We start from the raw sequence: 19,305 nt of genomic DNA on the forward strand, positions 1-19,305 counted from the left end.
ACGCTGATGTGTCCTTCACGCTGAAGTAAGAGAAGCGTATTCTCAAGGGACATTCCCTCTTGATAGCGACTACCAGTGTACCCAAGGCAAGGTAAGGGGAGCAACACTCAAAATCGAGTGTACCATGTATGTCTGATACACCCTCCATCCAGAGGTGCCCACATGTAGATAGATGTACATGTAAGTAAGAGTGGCCCACATTTCTTGATGACTGCTGAGTAAAGCAATTGCCCCAGGTACAACAGAGACAACAATGGCATGTACGAAGCCACACTTCCGTCTCATGAGGATCCCTCCTGTCTGGTCGCTTTCCATTTGCCCATCCCTTCTTCATTTTCATCTAACGAGCCGTTTCAAATGATGAAGTGGTGGTCAATCATGCATCCCGAAGCGTAACACAAGTTGAGGCATTGCAGATGAACAGTGTGTACCTAGGTAGAACTAAGATTAGTCACTCGAAGTAACTTCCCAGCAATCAGGTTCAACCCCTGCGCCTCCATTCAACCCTTTGCTCCCAATCAGGAAGTGGCTTCACACTCCCTGGCTCTTTCCACCCCATCAGGACTGTTGCTACCTTCTCTTGTTGCCCGCAATGGCCTTCTTCATTCTTGAGGTCGCTCAATATCGACCTGCCAAAATTTGGATGTATCCAAGTCCAAACGCCAGTCCCTGGTCTGACGAACATACACTCGTGGATGGGGATTCGAAACAAAGGTGCAAATATCGGCCGTGAGCATTCCTCCCTGATTGTTTCATCTCCTCTAAGTTTCGACGATGTGACGCACCTGGGTCCATGCTCCCTGGCCTGTTCTCAACTGCTGCCAGAACACCATTGAGACCTATGATCGCCCTTGAGAAACATTCCTTCGCGACTACTCCGAACTGTTCTTCCTATGTTTTTCGTTTCCTTCTTCATCACGTCTGCGCCCATCGCATCGAACTGATGTCTGTTTCATCGCCATGACCATCGCGACAAGTAAAGCGGGCAACTTTGCCATTACCAAGAACCACCTCCTACTAGCACTATCGCTGGTCTTGACGTATGTTCCTCTTCGGTGCCCCTCCTTTTGATCTACCACTGATCGACGTGGAGATGGTGGTTCGCACACATCCTCCCTCATTATCAGCCAGCCATTAAGGCTGGCTTGTCTTCCAGACTGCAGCAGGCCAGGCAGAAAATACCCAGCATCAAGGTCGACTGGAACCCTTCTGCCGACCCGCGCGCGCGATTCAATCAGTCCAAGGTGGCCCTCATGATCGAGCCCCGCGTCATACCACATCTTGTGCCCCAGATCCTGCACATGTCAGCCGTCGCTCCACCAGACTGGCGGTTCCTCTTCATCGGCTCCAACGAAAGCGTTGTCAGCGTGGCGAGAAGCTTTGCAATCAAGAACCAGCAGGTTGTAGGCAAGCTCGATCTCATGGTCCTACCTGAGCCCTGGCAAATTGACACGAAGGAGCACGTCTATCGCCTCTTGACTGACATGCGGTTCTACGATGAATTTCTTCCAGGAATCGAATGGATTCTCAAATATGAGCACGACAGCATTCTTTGCTCCAATTCAAACTCCAGCCTGAACGATTGGCTGCACTGGAGCTGGGCTGGTGCGTCACGGTGAGTAGCTGCTCCTTGACCGAACCAAGCTCCAACCACTGACCTGAGTTCCCAGAACGGTCGATGACCGGTTTTCAGGCAATGGAGGCCTAAGCTTGAGACGCGTCTCTGCGATCAGGCGCGTTCTTAAGATTCAGGAACGATACAACGATACAGACCCAGAGGACGAGTGGTTTGGGCGACGCATGTGGATCCTGCCCAACGCCAAGGTCGCAGCCAAAGATGATGGCGTGCTTGCAGTCGAAGACGTATACAAGGAGAACCCCATGGGTTTTCATGTCCGCGACGGCGGCCAGTTCTTGACTAGTGATGTCTGGAAGAATGCTACTCAGCGGCAAAACATTTTCAACTACTGCCCCGAGCTCAGCCTCATCATGAACATGAAGCTTGAGCGAGAGCGGTGTCCAGGCGATGACCACGAAGGGCACATTGGTCCAACACCATCTCAGATTGCAGCAGCGCAAATGGCCAAGATAAAGGAAGAGGAAGATAATAAACTGAAGAAGGAAGAAGAGCTACGAAAAGCTGAAGAAGCCAAGAAGAAGCAGAGCCTCTCCGAAGCATCCGACAAGACATCAGCTCTCCCTCAACTTAGCGCATCACGCAAAGTATCTGCGAGCTCGGCGACGGCGACGGCGACGGCGACGGCAAGGGCGACGGCAGTCATCTAGCCGCGACAGGCCACTATATGGCGTTTTGTTTCATTCAAGGATTTTGAGGACATCATCGGCGTTTGGCGCAGGGCAGATGGACAGGTGCGATATGATTGGGCACTCCTCAGATGGTGGAGAATCGTGACGGTGTAGCCTTCGAGGGTGTGGGTTTCGTCTTGAGATGTATGAACCAGTCAGACATAAACGTTGTTGTTCAGAACTATGAAGGAGACGCAGTATGCTAAAAACTCTAGGCAAACCCTTCACAGAGAGTCGCTGGTTGTGCTTAATTGGGTTCTAGGTTATGTCATCTTTCTCGCCTTCTAAGAAGTCCTCAAGAAAAGCAACAACCAAGTTAAGCATTTGGCCCACGGCGCACATGGAAGCCTCAACAAGTCGTGTCATTATGGTGCGGGTAGTCTCAATGCGAAAGCAAAGACGATGCCTAGGTTCGAACCAAGTCGAGCAGTGTTTCCTACAGCTTGCTCTTCTCGTTGACTGAGGCACACGACGGCGGCGGAGACTCCGTCAAATCCTTAGTGATATCCCCAATGCTGTTGATCACCGCGACGTTCATCAAGAGGTCCAGATCCGCTAACAAGCCCCCGAGCACATGACGAATGCCAGACTCGCCCATGATGCTGAGCCCCCAGATCCAGAGCCGCCCAACGAGCACAACATTGGCACCTAGCGCCAGCGCCTTGACGATATCCGCCGCAACCCTGACGCCGCTGTCAAACGTCACGACGAGACGGTTTCCCACGTCATCAACAATCTTTTCCAGCGCGGCCAAGATCGCGACAGCGCCATCGAGCTGCCGCCCCGCGTGGTTGCTGACGACGATGCCGTCAAACCCGAGATCCGCCGTCCTCTCGGCGTCGTCGACCTGCTGGATCCCCTTGATGAGGAAGGACTTGCCGCCGCTGATCTCGCGCCACGTCTCGCGCGCCCAGACGGTCTTGTCCCAAGACCAGGCGCAGCCGTGCCAGATCCTGTCGATCCACATGACGGCTGCCTCCTTGGGCTGTTTCGCCGGATCGATGCCCTTTCCCTGGAGCCGCACTTGAAAGACGGGGTCGGGGAGGCCGAGCTCGGCCCCGATGCGGCGGTCAAAAGCATAGTTGAACGTCGCGGCGTCGTCGTGCCGCCAGCCGAGCTGCCACGTATCCGTCGTCAGCATGTAGGCTGTGCATCCAGATTCGTGGGTGCGCCGAAGCAGGGAGACGGTCAGCTCATCGTCATGTGGCATGTAGAGCTGGAAGAAGCGCGTCGCCTCCAGGACTCTGACGTTGCCTGCCCCGGCTCTGCACGCCGCCGCGCGGCCGATATCGTAGGCCGACGCCACGTCCTCGATAGGACACGAGCCTGTGGTGGACAGGGTGTAGGACAGGCCGAGATCGGTAGCGACATGGGCGACGGGGAGCTCGCCGCGCGGATGATAGATTTCATTGATGCCGACTGGGGCGATGCCAAAGAGGGCTAAGACGTCCTGGCCGAACAGGGTGGTGCGCGTCCATCGGTCGTTTGTGTCGTCGAGCTGGCACGGCACAATCTTGTGGCGGAAGAAGGCCTGGCGATTGGCGAGGTGGGTGTGGGAGAGGCCGGCGTTGGATGAGGCGTTGAACCAGCCGTTCTCAGTGAGTTTCTCCTTGGCGAGTTGTTCAAGTTTGTCAGCATCTGAGGTTGTGACTTTCCTGCTATCCAGGACGGGAAGGATAGGGTTTAAGATACTGACGGGTATTGGACAAGGGCACTTGCCCCTCGCTGGGCTTCCAAAGATTCTTGCGTTGCTACAAGTCCTAGATAAGGGTGTCACGATGCTCAATATGGGGAAGCATTTGGGTCCGACATGGTGCCTTTACAGGTCCAGTATGCGGATTAATGAGGGTGGGCGTCTGACTGCATGGTATCCGGTTGCATGGTAGAAAGCATGCTGAATTTGCCCGTTTCTTGAGGATCGTAATATATTCATCAATGACGGTCATGGTACCGGCCATGGCTTCGAGATTCTGGTGCTCGGCTTATTCGCGCCTTCATGCTGGTGAAGTAGTTGTGACGTTGAATGGGACAGTCTTATTCATACAATGTTCCCTTCGCGGTTCCTGATCCCCGACAACTAGGGTGAAGGCCTTAGCAACCACCGCTAGCAATCAAATATGCGTATCAGGAGTTCGTCTATTCTGAATATCAAGAATTGAGGGTGCTGCGCGTGATCCGGGGGTGCATAGCGACTGGTCTGACATAGGCTAGGCTCGCGAGTCCAGCTTGCGATCCAATTTCAACGACAATATCGTTGGCCTCGGGGTCAAAAAGCCCATATACTTAAAGAACAGGGATCCGAGAGACTTGTATCATATTCTTCGACGACCTTCTATGCCCCGTGGCTGAGTTACCATGACCTGGCAACATAACCTTTTGATCACGCCGTCTGAGGATCCGAACATATCGATATCCCCTGTTCCGCATTCTTGTGGGTCTAAATTTCGGAAAAGGCTCGCAGATCGCGATGGGGATACCTCCGGGCTGGAGTATCTTGGGTTTTATCTCTTACTGCTTTCCCGGAGAACAAGGTTGAGATTCAGGAAGTCTCCAGAGCGACGTGACGGTCATGGTTCCTCGACATCGTCTCCTCATCGACAGAAGGCCGCGGTGTGCCTGTTGAGGAACACTAGATGCAGCGATATTGACATAATCTTGCAGTGAAGATACTCAACTTTATTTTACAATGGATCCAACAACGATCAGGATGTTAGTCTCCGTCATACAGAGGAATGCTCTCGACGGCCGGCATTTATCACTAGCACAGTATCAGTGAAAAACGCAATGACGAGGCTGTTCATCTGCAACCACAGTCATGGCACGGTGCATCCGTCATCCAGGCGTTCGATGCCATAAAACCTTGACTACTTTCTTATTCGGAGCAGAGCACATCTTGGGGCCGTGCAGTCACCTCATCTGCCACTGCTACTCCCATGCAGCCAAATAGCACCGATCGTCCCGAGTGAGGCCGGCTTCGCAGCAGCATCAAGACGACAATCAATGCCGTTCAAAGACTTCTCCATCAGCACTGACAAATGGTCACACCGACTGACAGCCTACGCAGTGGCTCATCCTTGGCTCCGCTACAATAGCCTGCAAGGCTGGACATCGGCTTGAAGAAGAGGCCTGTGCACCATCAAGAGCAACAACCCCTGGTTGAGAGAACGACATCAGCGATGTCGCGCGTTTGTTCAGCCCGTCTCCCTACCATCCTGCGTGCAACCTGGGTACATGTCGAACCATGTCTCCTCCATTCGGCCTTGTTTACTTACCCCTCGATCCTGCATTCTTCACTCTATTTTTCTTTTCCCCTTTTTACGTTTGCTTTCTCCCTCGCTCACCTCTCACCTCTCACGTTATCCCGGGCCTTTTCCGTATTCAACCCCAGCTCACCGCCTCCAGCCTCCAGCCTTTTATTTTTCTTTGGGTACGACCCCCCCGGCCGCCCCTCACCGCCGTCTTCACCGCCGCCCTCGTCCCGACGTCCGCGCCCCCGGAACCGGCTACCCCTGCATTTCCAAACCCTTACCCAGCTCCATCCCGCTGCATTTCCCCACCCTCCTCTGGGTCTATCATGGCCTTTTTCTCGCCTCCGCCATTGCGCCCCCTCGCGTCACCCGGGAACCACTCCCGTCGCCCTCCGAGCGGACGAAAGTCTCAGCCGGGTCGGCCCCGCGCGGCCCTCCACTTGTCAATAGCCTCGCCTTGAATCCAGTCTAGTCGTCCACCAGGTTGTCTAGCTGGCTGGCTTGCTGGCGGGCTGAGGCTGGCTGGCGCCGGTGGGGGGGACGGGCACCAAACTCATGCGTTCCAGCTCCGCCACAGACACCCGCACGACCTCGTCGTCGTTGCTGTGGGAAGAGGAACAAAGAATAAGACCCCGGCCTTCGCAAGCAGCGGTGACCAAAGCCGTCCCATGACGTCGACGCAGCGGCGTTCCGTGGTCCGATCGAGAAGAGGGGATGGCCCTGGCGCGAAGGGAAGGGCCCTTGTCCTCTTGGCCCGGGGAATTGGTTTTCTCTGCCGGGAAGGTCCCTATCCTGGCCTGCTGTCTATCAGATCAAGCTCCTGCTGTTGTTTGTAGTCGAGGCGGCTGCCGGCTGCTGTCGTATTCCTTCTTTTCCGCTCAGCATGTCTCGTGTAGATGAAAGGAAGAGAGACGGATGCTGGGGCTTTGCGGCTGGCTGCGATCGCGAACAGGAAGGCGATGGGTGAAAAATTGTGGCCAAGACCCTGCCAACGCCTGCCGGGCCATGTAGGTACCAAGCACGCCGGACAGGGAACGGGGTTCGTTGGTGAGCTGTCACACATGTCGATCCCCGGCCTCGCGGTGGCCCGGGCAGCAGCAGTCGCACATGTACCACTGTAGCCATGTCGGGAGCCTCCGGCTCACGGGCAGGCGAGGCAGGAAAAAAGAACGCTAGATTCACGGGACGATCGTCCGGACCCGGCTCGTGCAGCAGCCGGGATGACTCTGGGTCCCCGATGCCGGCCCCCGCTCGTCCTTGCTTTGCTGGCTGGCTCGTGCAGGGGATGGCGTGCACTCACCTACGACGTCGGCATCGGGTCCAGGCAGTAACAGTAGGGGGAGGGGGCACTTGAAAAGACTTGTCACATGCAGCTGTAGCGCCATGTACTGGAGGGGTGGAGGAGAGGGGGGGGGGGGGGGGCTTTAACATTCATCGTTGCTTTGGTCGAAAATGATTGCAGCACACGAAACACGGAACATGTGACATCTCATCTGCGAGGGACAGCAAGGGTCGAAAGGAAGACCATCGTTGATGCCTGAAGAGAGGCCTGACATGTCATTGACACCCAGCGGTGAGCATCCGCCGTAGTCGATGCACTCAAGTCGGAATGCCACCATATCGCTGTTCAGCCCATCGCCTCATGACACGCGTCGACGCATGTCGGCCACTGCTAAAAACGGAAGAAAGAAAAAACTTTCCGCGGTAGCCCCGGTTGCATGTGAGTGCATGCATGCCCACGTTATGTGCCGTTTCGTCTCGGACGCGAACGCTTCTCCTCCTAGAGCTTAAACTCGTAAAAGTCCAGGCCCCTGGCGCCGACGTCGACCTTGAACAAAGCACCACCGAACTTCCTCTGCTCTTCGGTGCCCTCGTCGCCCTCGTCCATGCTGGCGCTCGTGCAGTAGAGCTCTGTACCCACAAACTGCGTGCAGGTAATGTTGGGCGTCGGGAGCCTGATCTCGCCAACGACCTTGCCCTCGGGCGAGATCTTGAGGACGCGGCCCTCGCCGTACACGGCGTGCCAGAGGTTGCCGTCCGTGTCGACGCGGAAGCCGTCCGGGTGGCCAGGCGTGGGGTGCTTGTAGAAAACACGGTGGTTGGTGTAGCTGCCGTCAGCCACGTCATAATCCCAGGCGTACACGGTGCCCTCTGTAGAATGCGTGTAGTACATGGTCTTGGCATCCGGCGACCAGCCGATTGAGTTGGGGATCGTGAGGCCCTCGATCACCACTTCCTGCTTTTCTTTGCCGTCGAAGCGGTGAAGTGCCCCTAGACAAGACAATCAGCTTCAAACTCAATGCAGAAGCGGGGGTGGGATGGCCAGATATGCCTGCAGAATCACACCCGGCCTGATGTTTGTGATAAGTGGCCACATGAGTCGAGGCGCGACAAGCAAGTCATCCCTGGTCCACAGAGAGCAAATACCGTACGTACCTTCTGGTTGAAAATCACCAAATCCGAAATCTGTCATGCTCCCGACCCAGAAACGTCCGTTGGGATCAATGGCGCCGTCATTTGTGCGAATACGTTCGGGGTTGGCGATGCGCAGCTTGTCAATGTACTCATATTTGCCAGAAGCGCGGTCTAGCACCGCAAGACCGTACTTGAGACCAACGAGAATCTTGTCCTTTGGGTCAACGCCCTCGATGTCAGCTGTCACGGTGACGGCCACATCAAGCTGAAGAGTCTTTAATGAGTCGGGCCCAACGTCAATGTCAATGCTGTGCAGCTTCTTCTGCTTAATGTCCACCCAACGCAGTGTGTTTGTCTGCTTCTCGTAATAGGGACCCTCACCCAGACCACTGTGCAGGTGAAGGTAAGGCTCCTTCACCGTCCATTCCTGAAAAGAAGCCATGGTAGCAAGGTTTGTCTCTGGGAGATCTGATGTGTGACGGCGGGGTTGTCGGGTGGTTAAGATGCGCTGTCTCAAAGAGGGGTTGCAGACGAGGGGTTTATCTGCAACCAGGCCGTCCTGCGAATGGTGCACCTACTATCACTGTGATCTCAGCGGTCCAGTGAACATAGGATGACGTCGGCGTGAGGTTTTGTACGGGTGTTTACCTTTTTCTGACAATTGAAAGATTGAAGCCTGGGTTGGGAAAAAGGTGGGCAAAGTAGCTTGTTTTCTTGTACCATCTGCAAAGACGAGCGACGTGCCGTGACGCATCGGGAGAAGCAACGGAGCTACCGTGTCCATGACATTGCGTGCCTGCATATCCGTGTCGCAGCGATTTCGCAGCCGGGATGCGGGCCTACGGACCGGGCCTTTTATCCTGAACCGAACTTGGAGAGTGTTATCTCGCCCACCGTTCGCCTCAAAGCACTTTGCGAGGGACTGACTCCAAAAGGCGCTCGGATTCGCACATCAAGCCTCAAAGTTTGCATCTCAGCGACAAGTCTAATGTGTTGATGTGTTGGTGTGTTGCCGCAACCTTGGTCTTGTCCTATTTGTCAACGTTAGAAGAAGCTAACAGGATGGGTTTTGGTTGCTTTCCAGTGTGGGCCACTTCACCGTGTGCTTTCAGCAAAGACTCGGTGGAGTAGCTTTGAGCAGAGAGTAATGCATTCACGTGCTCAGGAGTACATGCGAGTGTAGCGGAAAATGACTCTGTCGCTGACTTGGGCATGATCCATCTACTTCCTTCTTTCGACTCACATGCCTGATATGTTCGAGTGCCAACAGGAAAGACTCATGTATCTACTATCCCTCTCGTTTTGCAATGTTGCTTCTGGTCTCGGTCCGGACAGGGAGGATGTGAACGCACTGTGTCGTGAAAAAGGTGACGTCCAAGGGTCCGTTTCACCGTATCAGGTTGGCTTGAGAGCCACAACGCCCCTTGTTGCTGCTCGAGCCGTTCCGCGGTCACTTCTCGAACACATGATCTGTGGGCGATATGTGTGCTCTTGAATGATACAGATGCATCTGATACCTACGGTTGCACTTGTGCACGGCTCGCCGGCACGGTCTTGACACGCTACAGATGCTCTACTACGTGAACCACATCGTCATGATTGGCATTGCTTGCTTTGGCCTCCCTCAGCCTGCCGGTTGTAGGATTCTGAGCGGATGGCAGGCCATTGCAAGCATGTCTTCTGAGGCGTTGTTGGGCCGGCCGCCCTATGGGGAAAAGGTTCGGGGACTTCTTACGTGTTTGTTGCAGGTGCTCTTCGTCTCTGCACATGGCTTGCATCCTACCTTTCGAACCTTGCTTTGGTCACATACGACCTACAAGGTGGTGTTTGTTGCCGCCGCCACCGCCGTATTCAGGCTCCGATCAGAAAACCTTCTGGTGCCCGATTGCGAGCAATTACAATGCAACGGTGTGCTACAACATCGAGTCAGCGCCAGGGGCCGCTGGTCTCCACGATGGAGACTGTCAGTGCTGGAGGCTGCATCCGCCATGCATGCCATACCTACATTGCATAACCCGTCCTTTTAGATCGAACCCCCGTCGTACAGCTACGATCATTTCTTCCGACGCGGTGGTGAATTCGTCGCTGCCATCGACTTCATTGTCGACCAGCAAGGCGTCGGCGTACTGCGTCAAATGTAGCCCACGACGGCGGTATTTCGCCTGGTTAGGCTGCTAGGGACGGGCCGGCCTGTGGTCCCCGAAGCCTCAGCACGAACAGAGTACATGTAGGTAGGGGGCTGCTTCTGGGGGTGGGACGTTTCGTTGTGTGCGAGACATTGTTTTGTGATCGCTGGAACAACTACCGAGAGGCGCAATGAAAGCTGACTTGGCTGGGCCCAGAGCCCATGCAAATCATAATGTCTCACAGGAGTCTCCTTGCCTGAGGCTAATGGCAATGTCTGACCATAGCAGCCGATAGGTGACTCGGGCCTCCTAATTGCCGACAGACTGATCTGCAGGTCAGCAGTCCCCCGCTGTACATCACTTCTCACAGTCATTCTGTTTGTGGACAGACCACCAGAGGCTTGTCGTCTTCGTCACGTAGAACAAGCCGAGGCACATCTGGAGAACGCTAGTCTTACGAGCGCGAGTTTGCTGCAGATGTCTCAGACTTCGTTTTTTTCGTTGGGCTCATTTCGGGATCCTGACAAGGACAACGGTGAGGATCCGCCTGCGGCGACGCCAGGGCATTACAAGGAGCAAGAACTGATTAGCACGAACGGAAGCGCAGCATCTCTCGGGCAGTCCGAATCAGCCAGGATTCATGAATTTGATGTGCCAGCACGATGCGACAAGGAGGGGTCCATTATTTGCGCAAGCGCCTCGCCTTATATGGCCGAACTATAGCGAGTCGAGGTTATGGGGGCGGGTTCTTCGCGATCTGGCAAGTTGCTGTCTCTAGGGTGTAACGTGTGTGGCTAGCTGACTTAAGCGGCCTGCCAGGATGGCGACACGATGCATGGTCTCTCGCGACTCGCTTGACTCGATCAAACATTGTTTGGGAGATGCCCAGGCCTGGAGCAAATGACATGTTGTAATTGCGATGCAACCAAATGGCAAGTTTGCAACCTCGATGGCTGGGCCGCAAATTGCCCTCGACCATCATCAGTGGATCAGGTCCCTAGCCAGTCTCCGGGGGCCTGCCAATGGTAGCAAACCTTTTGACGCCCAGAATGGTGTTCATGAGCTACACGAGGCAGACTTACCGAAAGATTTGACTAGTTCTGGAAAGCGCAACACGATGGCGTGGGGCGGCGAGTAGCGGAGGATGGATCGCGGAAATGATGGCCTCAGCAAGCAACGACCCTAAGGGACTTTCCCGTCTGCGGCCATGGATGCAGCCTGCACCACCACCGCCACCGATGTTCCACGACAGGACGGGCCGGAAAACATGTGGCATCCGGGACCAAAGTCCCCATTGCGCTCAGCATCCTACGGGTTGGGGGAGGGCAATGGTGACGTGCGTAGCGTCCTTGGTCAGCGTCGTGCAGGCGTGCGTGCACCAGGTGGCGCTTGCGGCGGAAACCAGAAGTAGCGAACGTTCTCTGGAGAGGAAATGAGAAGGAGATTATTGGTTTTCATCCCCATTCACGGCACTGAGCTGAGAGGTAATCAGGACAGGGTATTCGTGGCCCGGTCAGGACACGGTCCTCGATCTCGTGACGAAGTTATGGGTAAAGCCGAACGAGGGGCTGCACAAGATCTGTGCCGCAGGAGACGTGATTGAGAACTTTGCGAGACTCCTGTGCCACTCAACAGAGGTCTCGATACGGGGGTCGTTTGTGATGAAGTGCCTGGATGTGGGGGCAAGGGGGTCACGAGAAGCCGCACCAGTGCTCCTCAATGTCTTGAAAGCAGGCAAGACGAGTGTGGGGGACACTTAAGAGGTGACGTGTGGTGTGACGTGCTTTGTGGCTTGACGATATTGGGTGCCAAAGACATGGTGCCTGGCATTGGCCAACAAGTTGGCTGTGAAGCAGGGAGGAAGGCAACCGACTCTGACGTTCCGGACTGAACCCAACGGCGTACAGGTGACATTCAAGATCGAGAGCAAAAAAGAAGGCCGTGGCTTTCGACTTTGAGCAACCAAGCCGCCTCAGAATTATGGGGCATCGATGGCGGATGGACAGGGACCGACCCAAGACGCATGATCTCTCGTCCACTGCACACCGAGCCAGTTCCCCGGGTTGACAGGGGATCAAAGCTGCTCGTACTGTGTGTTGATGGATTGGTGTTTGGCCTGGCAGACAAGGAGGCCTCGGTGGAACATGGTGGTAGGGCGGTGACGGATGGCGTAGGGTCCATGGGAGATCTCCATAGAAAACCCGCCTGGACCTTTGCCAGGGCCGCAGGGGTGTGAGCAGGGTCAGTCACTGACGGTTGCGAAGGAGTTGACTTTTTTTTTTCTTGTCTGATCCAGAGTGGGCACTGAGCAGGGGACAGGCACAGGGGAAGGCTTCCGCGGTGCGCCAGCGAACCGCCGCCCCCCAGCACTGAGCTGCTAACGAGTGCGCTGCAGCGTTGAGGACAGGCCAAACCTAATGCTCCTCATGCACGGAGCAGGGATGGCTTGCACATAGTGTTTGCTGCGTGCGGGCGGGTATGGGTGGGCGGCGCGCGGGCGGACTTGAGCACGCGGGTTCTGTGCTTGTCGATGACAGGGTCAGGCCATGGGTCCCTTGGTGCCCAACTTCCGGAAGACACCAAGCGGGTTCCGTTGTGTCGGTCAACGTGGCGGTGATGAGTGACGATCCGATGAGGGATGGGTGATGGCGGCGAGAGGATCAACGCCAATATTGATGAACGGTACTGTTGGGGACAAGAGTCGGATGCTTGGGACGAGGGCGTCCTTGGGTGTTAACCTAGCTACCTTACCTAGCTGGTGTCCAAACACCAGGAACTGGAGTAGACGGGAAAGATAATTGCATCAAGCAAGGCTGCGAAGACTGGAAGTGACGATGCACCAAAAAGGTACTTTCCGGAGTCACGGGAAGTGCCTTCCAACGATAGTTGTGTTGCATGAAACAACAGGAAGGAGCGAGGGATTACCATGTACACGGCATATGCCTTTCATCATGAAGGTGCCTTGGCTACAATACCTGCCTAGTCATGGACCTACCTACCTGACGCGATGAGAAGGAGGTGTGGGTGAAGGTCCAGAAAGAAGGTGCATCCAGTTAGTGCTGAACCCAATGAAAATTAACTGTTTTGCTTTGCCTCGCCTCTCCCATGCCACTTCGCTCGTATCTTGTTTCCATCCTCAGTCGACGACGACTCATTGCAAATTCATTCTTCGTCACATACAGATGGCGTTGCGTTGCTCGGCTCGTCTACTGATATTGTCCTCCACCCACACCACTTTCCTTGCTCGTTTCCTGTTCGTCACCTTTGCCAGAAGCGCATGCACACTCCACACGCACGGCACCACACCTCACACTGCATACCCCTACCACCCGCCCGTCATATCTCACTTTCCATCTCCCAGCCCACGCCCCAGCGGTCTGGAGCCCCATGTCCACTGGTTTCGCCAGGCACTGGCGAAAAGGCTCGAGGATGGGGGTTGTCTCGACCACTATCTGCGAACTGCGTGTTCGTCTACGGTTGGTAAAGCTGGCAGGCGGCGGGTAACGGGGTGAGTTCCCCCAGTGGCCAGGGCCGGGGCTGTGCTGTTTGGTCTCGCAGCTTTTTCGTCCCAACTTTTTTTTTTCTTGCTATGTTTTGGCTATTAATGACGTCTATCTGCTACGAAGCTACGTAGCCCCGGGCCTGGGGGCTCATGTCCTGTCCCCCAACAGCGATCGTCAGGGATCCCAGCTTGACATTGCTGCAAGCCAGTACCTTTGAAGCGTTATGACGGTTGGGCGGCTCGGTCGCAGCCGCTGCATGTTGAACAATGCGGACGCCCGAGCTGCGCACTCCAAATCCGAACGAACCAAGGGCGAGGCGGACAGGATAGGGCTTGCAACAGACGCTGATCTGGCTCAAGATGGTAGCGACTAGCTTGCCTCCCAAACCACCAGCACATCGATACTTTACTCGGTACAGCGAGAGCAGCATTGCGCCGTGTGGGTACATCGGGGTGCGCCCCAACATTGACCCACGCACAGCCATCCCCCTCCACCAACCTTTTACCCGTTCCTGGAACCTGGCGACGGAACGGGGCCTGGGCCTGACGAACTACTCTCACCAGCAGGAGGAACTGGCCACCCCCTGATCCACCCGACAATATCATGCTTTTCACAGGACACTAGGCACACACAGCATACCCTGTTGTGTCGTACCTACCTACCTACCTACCTACCTACCAAGGAAAAACCTCTACCGTAAGAGTCCACGGTCACAGCCATTTCTCACTCTCCATCGCAGCCGTGGGAAGGTTGGGGGTTTGTTGGCTGAGGCTTGGATCCTGGTGCCGAGACTGCCACCGACACCGCAAATTCACCTCTCCTCCACTCATCGGTCGACTAACCTTGTTCTTGCCGTGTCTGACATGGTCATCATTTCCTTCGGAGCCACCCAAGCAAACATGTGGTCACGCTTGCCGTCGGTGATTCTGCCAGCAAATCACGAAAAGAAGCCCTGACGAAGCTGCCTCTGGCTCAGTTTCTGTACGCCTCGGCTTGGGCCATGGCACACGCCAGAGGGCACCAATAAGCAACCCTCCCTGGTGGCAGGTGTGGCATACGTACAGACAGTGTAAGGCTCGCATGCATCAGACTTCCCAGCCTGAGCTTTGCCCTGCTCGGTCTCTGCTCGTCATGATCAGTCAAAACGTGGAGGCCGCAAGTGACCAGGCGTTGCAGATGTCCTCCCCTTGACCCTGGCAGCCCTGGCTCGGCATATCGTAACCTTCCTCGATGATTCACATCCCAAACGGGCCAGCCACCCAGCCAAAACGACTCTCTTAGAAAGAAAGCAAACTGCATCACATACCTGCTACAGCCCCATGGACCAGTAACACCTACCTCGTTCCGCACCCTGGATTCTTCCGTCACAAACCAGATAGGCGGCCGCAGAAAGTCCCGGATGGGACCCTGGGCTCGTCACAAATCCTGCCTGGAGGTGGGATTTCTGGCGTCAGTACCTACGGTTCGCTGAAGCGACCCACCATCCCCTGCTGGTCTTCTCATGCACCCCGGTCAACACGACTGCTCCTCGTCCACTCTGACCCGACTGGTCGTTCTGCATCCCCGTCACTTGCACGTCCGTCCACAACATCCGGGTCATCCCCTGGTGCGCCTAGAGACTTTTGCTTCCCCGGTAGCCTGAACAGGGGGGCCATCGAGGCGTGGGACTGGGAATAGCAACACTGTGCTAAGGCAAATGAGGAAGAAAAGCTAACCCCCCGGACGTGACTACTTTTCGCTTGGGACCCTGCTGTGGTCGTGAAGGGGAGGGGGCCCGACTGACACCGGTGAACAAGAGTATCCTGTGACCGAGCACCCCGTTCAGTCGAGTTCTGTCTGTTTCTCTCTATTATTCTCTTCTCATCAGCTTCCTCCTCGCGTGCAGACTGGCGTTGCGTGACTTCGCAGCGAACTTCTGCCTTGCGCCAACCTCGTCATCAGCCAGTCCACCACCAATTCTGACGGTCGACGACCCCATCACCCAAGGGCTTTTTGGTTTTTCAGGCCAACGGACCACACGCTATTGCCCGCCACGGCCCGACCAAACCCTCTGTATCAGCTGCAGGACGTCGCGAGGCGGACGAACCTTGCCACGACTGACCGCCGTTGGCGACCCGTCACCTAGCGCTTCGAGGGGACTTGTCCCGGCCATTCAAGACGCGTAGCTCGCCCACCAAGCGTTGCAGGTCCATTGACGTGCAGAGATCCCACTCGTCCGTCACCGCAACTACCTCGAGATACATTGCCAGCACAAGCGGGTGACCACCAGTCACAGTCAACCCTGGTACAATCCTTGCCTTTGGGTGTCCCCCATCTTGTTCCCTCTTACTACTTGTCAGGCAACCATCCTGCTGAGTCTATATTCAAGACAGGGTGCTGCTCGCATTACAACAGACAGCCTGAATTCTTGTCTGGTGTTCATCTCTAACCATTTCTCGGCCTGTATCATTTTATCATTTTGAGCAAACCAATATTTGTACATTGGATCACGGTCCATTCTGGTTCAACAGCGAAGTCCACTTCTTCGTCCATCATTCAACAAAAGCACAGTAGTAGGGACTGTTGGTTTCGGCCCGGTCAGTCCCTCCATCCATACGACAAACTGGCTGTCACATACTCTACGGTTGTCCGCTCCTCGGGACAGCCTCAGCGGGTTCGCGAGGCACGGGACAGTGAACAGCCCGACGACTGTAGGTCTACAGGGTCCAGCAAGTCTGAGGGGACACAGCATCTCCATTACCAGCAGCCGTCCACGTCGCAGCTGTCGCCTCCAGATTCTTCCCATAGCAGTCAATGGTCAGGACATCAACACCAGGAGAGTGTCGGAGAACAGGCCTCAATGTCGCAGGGGGGGCGGCCTTCGTTTCAGCCATCCCGTCTCTCGCTATCACCGCAGAGCCAGGCTGCCAGTCATGAGCGAGTCGCTGCAATCCGAGACAATGGCCATGATCATACTTCCTCCGACTATTCTCCTGGCCCCGGACCAACTCCGGAGGATCGGTCTAGGCCTCAGTCCGCGCGATCTCTGGGCATAAGTGGGTTGATCAACTCTTCCGAAACATCATCAACAACCCGACGGCTTCTCGGGCCTTCTGGGTCCCCTCGCATCGCCAACTACAGTCAACAAGGAACGCCTGCTACAACACCGTTGCCTTATGTCTTCTCAGGCCAGAGCCATGCCACACAGGAGCCCGGCACCCCAGCCAGCCAGGCGGGCTTGACTCCTAGCGGCAACACACCCACGGAGCGACACTCGCCAGCGAATGCGTTTCCCTTTCCAGCGATGAACAGACCTCGGCACTTGCTGAGCCCACAGCCATCGGGTCTTGGAGGGATGGGCGCCGCTGGGATCCATCAGACGCAACCCGGAGATCACCAAGTGCCCTTTCAGCACGCTGAAGCCACCACGCGAAGGCAGTTTCGAGGGGACAGAGACAGCGGCGCTCACCACACTGGTTCGATTCCAGGCCTTCCATTCACGGGACCGCACCCTTCTCTGAGCAAGCCTCAGACTGCGTCCTTGACACCGCCGCGCTCCTTATCCCAGCCCAGTCTTGGGCATTTGCCACAGCCCAGCAGCCAAAGTCGGCATCCTTTTTCTACGCTGCCACAGGAGGCCCACGAACGAACCCATGAGCCACAAACTCAACCGAGCCATCCCTTCGGCTTGCCTCCTCGAACGTACTCGACATCCATCCCACCCGGAAGCCCGGTCTGGCCAGGACCTGGACAAGGTACACCGCTTTACAACAGCATCCGCTCGAGTGCTGCCGCGGGTGGGTCTGACGGGCAAGCGATGCTCAGAATGTCACTCGGGGGTGATGGAGGATCCGTCGATGTTGTCCTTGACAACCGCCAAGCTTCCCGTCAGGCTGACGAGAAGAGACAGCGCAACGCTGGGGCGTCCGCCCGCTTCAGGAAGCGCAAGAAGGACCAGATTGGGGCTCTGGAATCGGAGAACGTGGATCTTAAAAGTCAGATGCAAGTTCTGGTGCAAGAAAGGGAGTGGTTCCGCGCTGAAAGGGATCGTCTGCGCAACCTGCTACTTCAGACGCCTCTAGCTGAGCATGCCGCGGGGCCGAATAGCCCAGTCATTGCTGCAGAGTCTGCATATGGCTCGGAAGCAAACCTCTCCAACCAGACAGGCTCAGCGGCGCAGGCACTCCAGGGCTACGGTTCGGGCGACTCATCGGGGGAGAGGCCGGCTCGTAGGCGAAGGACAAGCGCGACGCCGACGTTCACGACTCCATCATACGGAACGCCGAACTCGACGCCGACCAGTCTGCCTCCGATCAACACACCAATGTACAGCGGCATGGCCAACTCTCCCTCGATGAGGCCTGGCGAGAGGCTTCCACCCCTGCGTGCCGTTGAAGGCCACATGGGGCCCACGTCTGCGAATGTACCGAGGACATCGCCGCCTGGCATGGCGCATGCAAGCCATGCCAGGGTCCAACATGAAACAGGCTGGGCAAGCCAATCTTCAGGCCCGCCTGGGCCACCCGGCTCTCAAGGCTTCCCGCCGCACCCTGGACGGTGAAGGAAAAACAACAGAAATTATACTATCGACAGCAATCATGTGCATGGAAAAGGTTGAATATCATGCGCAGCAACTTCCTTTGCAATCATTTGAACTACAAGACTGGCATCGTCGGGCGACCGACACTGATTTCTCCTCGTTTCTGTCAGCGTTTTCGTCCGGAAATGGAAGTCGTGTTCGTCAACTTTGGGCGTGGAATGGGGGAGGGGCGGGTACGGAGGATCTTGGTCGACTTTTACGACTACGGGCAGACAGCGTCGTCCGGCATGGAGGACCTCTGCGTTGGATCTAACGGTCGAAACAGGCGATGCTCGCCAAAGCACCACGGCACCCATGCTTTCTTTTGTTGTTTTTTCTTGCCTGGCGAAGAAAGAAGGCTGTTGCGTGTGTGTATGTGTGGTTGAGATTTCATTGTAATCCGTGCGCTATCCAGATACCAGATTGTTTACAGCGGAAAGCCGGTCATATGCCGGTCAGGATACCTATTTGTTTCATTCGTTGACTTGGCGAAGCACGATGGAGGGGGATAGACGACAGAAGACACATGTCAAGGGGCCACAGCGAGCGAGAGGGCTTTGCAACAGCCCGGTATTTTGGGGGCCGGAATTCTAGGTACATAGCACTAGACAAACGGTGCAGCCTGACGGCAGAGGAAGGGGGTATAGTTACAGGATGCACACGCAAACAGACAAGCAGAACAAGAACCAAGGATCAAGAAACCAGTTGCACGCGGGACGAGGCTGTACCGGCACACTACTTGACAGCTACTCCACGGGTGTGTCTTCTCGTCGTTTGCGAGATATTGATGCTGGGTGATGCATGGCAAACAAATGACATGGACATCAACCAGATGTCCGAGGCCATGTCAGACGGGCGACATGTGCCTCCTGATGAGGCGGCCAGGTTTGGCTGGTTTGCTGGCTTGTTGACTTGCTGGCATGCTGGCCAGGCTGGGCCTACTGCGCTGGCCAGGTCTGGTCGAGTAAGCATCTGCCACAATGTAAGTCATCCATCCCATTCGATTCTGAAGCAACCAGAATAAGGCGAGACGGGCGTTTACAGGGCGCAGATTGCATGGCGGCACGGCATGGTCAAGGCATGGCATGGCATGACATGGCATGGCCACGGCACAACATAGGGGCGCATGCGGATAATCTTTAAGGGGG

General features: G+C 55.8%; 4 protein-coding genes across 4 annotated transcripts; 2 read left to right on the forward strand and 2 right to left on the reverse strand.

Moving 5' to 3' along the window:
• Nucleotides 1-960: 960 nt before the first annotated feature.
• D7B24_006305 (uncharacterized protein) lies at nt 961-2,286 on the forward strand (the record flags this gene model as incomplete). The annotated part of the gene is made up of 3 exons (XM_028640438.1): nt 961-1,040; nt 1,157-1,615; nt 1,671-2,286. The coding sequence occupies 3 exons, from the start codon at nt 961-963 to the stop codon at nt 2,284-2,286; spliced, it is 1,155 nt and encodes a 384-aa protein (XP_028495425.1).
• Nucleotides 2,287-2,743: 457 nt separating this feature from the next.
• D7B24_006306 (uncharacterized protein) lies at nt 2,744-4,265 on the reverse strand (the record flags this gene model as incomplete). Its single annotated transcript, XM_028640439.1, has 2 exons — nt 2,744-4,032; nt 4,085-4,265. The coding sequence occupies 2 exons, from the start codon at nt 4,263-4,265 to the stop codon at nt 2,744-2,746; spliced, it is 1,470 nt and encodes a 489-aa protein (XP_028495426.1).
• Nucleotides 4,266-7,335: 3,070 nt separating this feature from the next.
• Nucleotides 7,336-8,412, reverse strand: D7B24_006307 (uncharacterized protein; the record flags this gene model as incomplete). The annotated part of the gene is made up of 2 exons (XM_028640440.1): nt 7,336-7,826; nt 7,992-8,412. 2 exons carry the CDS (start codon nt 8,410-8,412, stop codon nt 7,336-7,338), a joined length of 912 nt encoding a protein of 303 aa, XP_028495427.1.
• An 8,983-nt stretch (nt 8,413-17,395) lies between these two features.
• D7B24_006308 (uncharacterized protein) lies at nt 17,396-18,139 on the forward strand (the record flags this gene model as incomplete). Its single annotated transcript, XM_028640441.1, has 1 exon — nt 17,396-18,139. One exon carries the CDS (start codon nt 17,396-17,398, stop codon nt 18,137-18,139), a length of 744 nt encoding a protein of 247 aa, XP_028495428.1.
• Nucleotides 18,140-19,305: the final 1,166 nt, after the last annotated feature.

The sequence above is a fragment of the Verticillium nonalfalfae genome (assembly GCF_003724135.2).
Source record: "Verticillium nonalfalfae strain VnAa140/NRRL 66861 chromosome Unknown scaffold_43, whole genome shotgun sequence".
Taxonomy (NCBI): domain Eukaryota; kingdom Fungi; phylum Ascomycota; class Sordariomycetes; order Glomerellales; family Plectosphaerellaceae; genus Verticillium; species Verticillium nonalfalfae.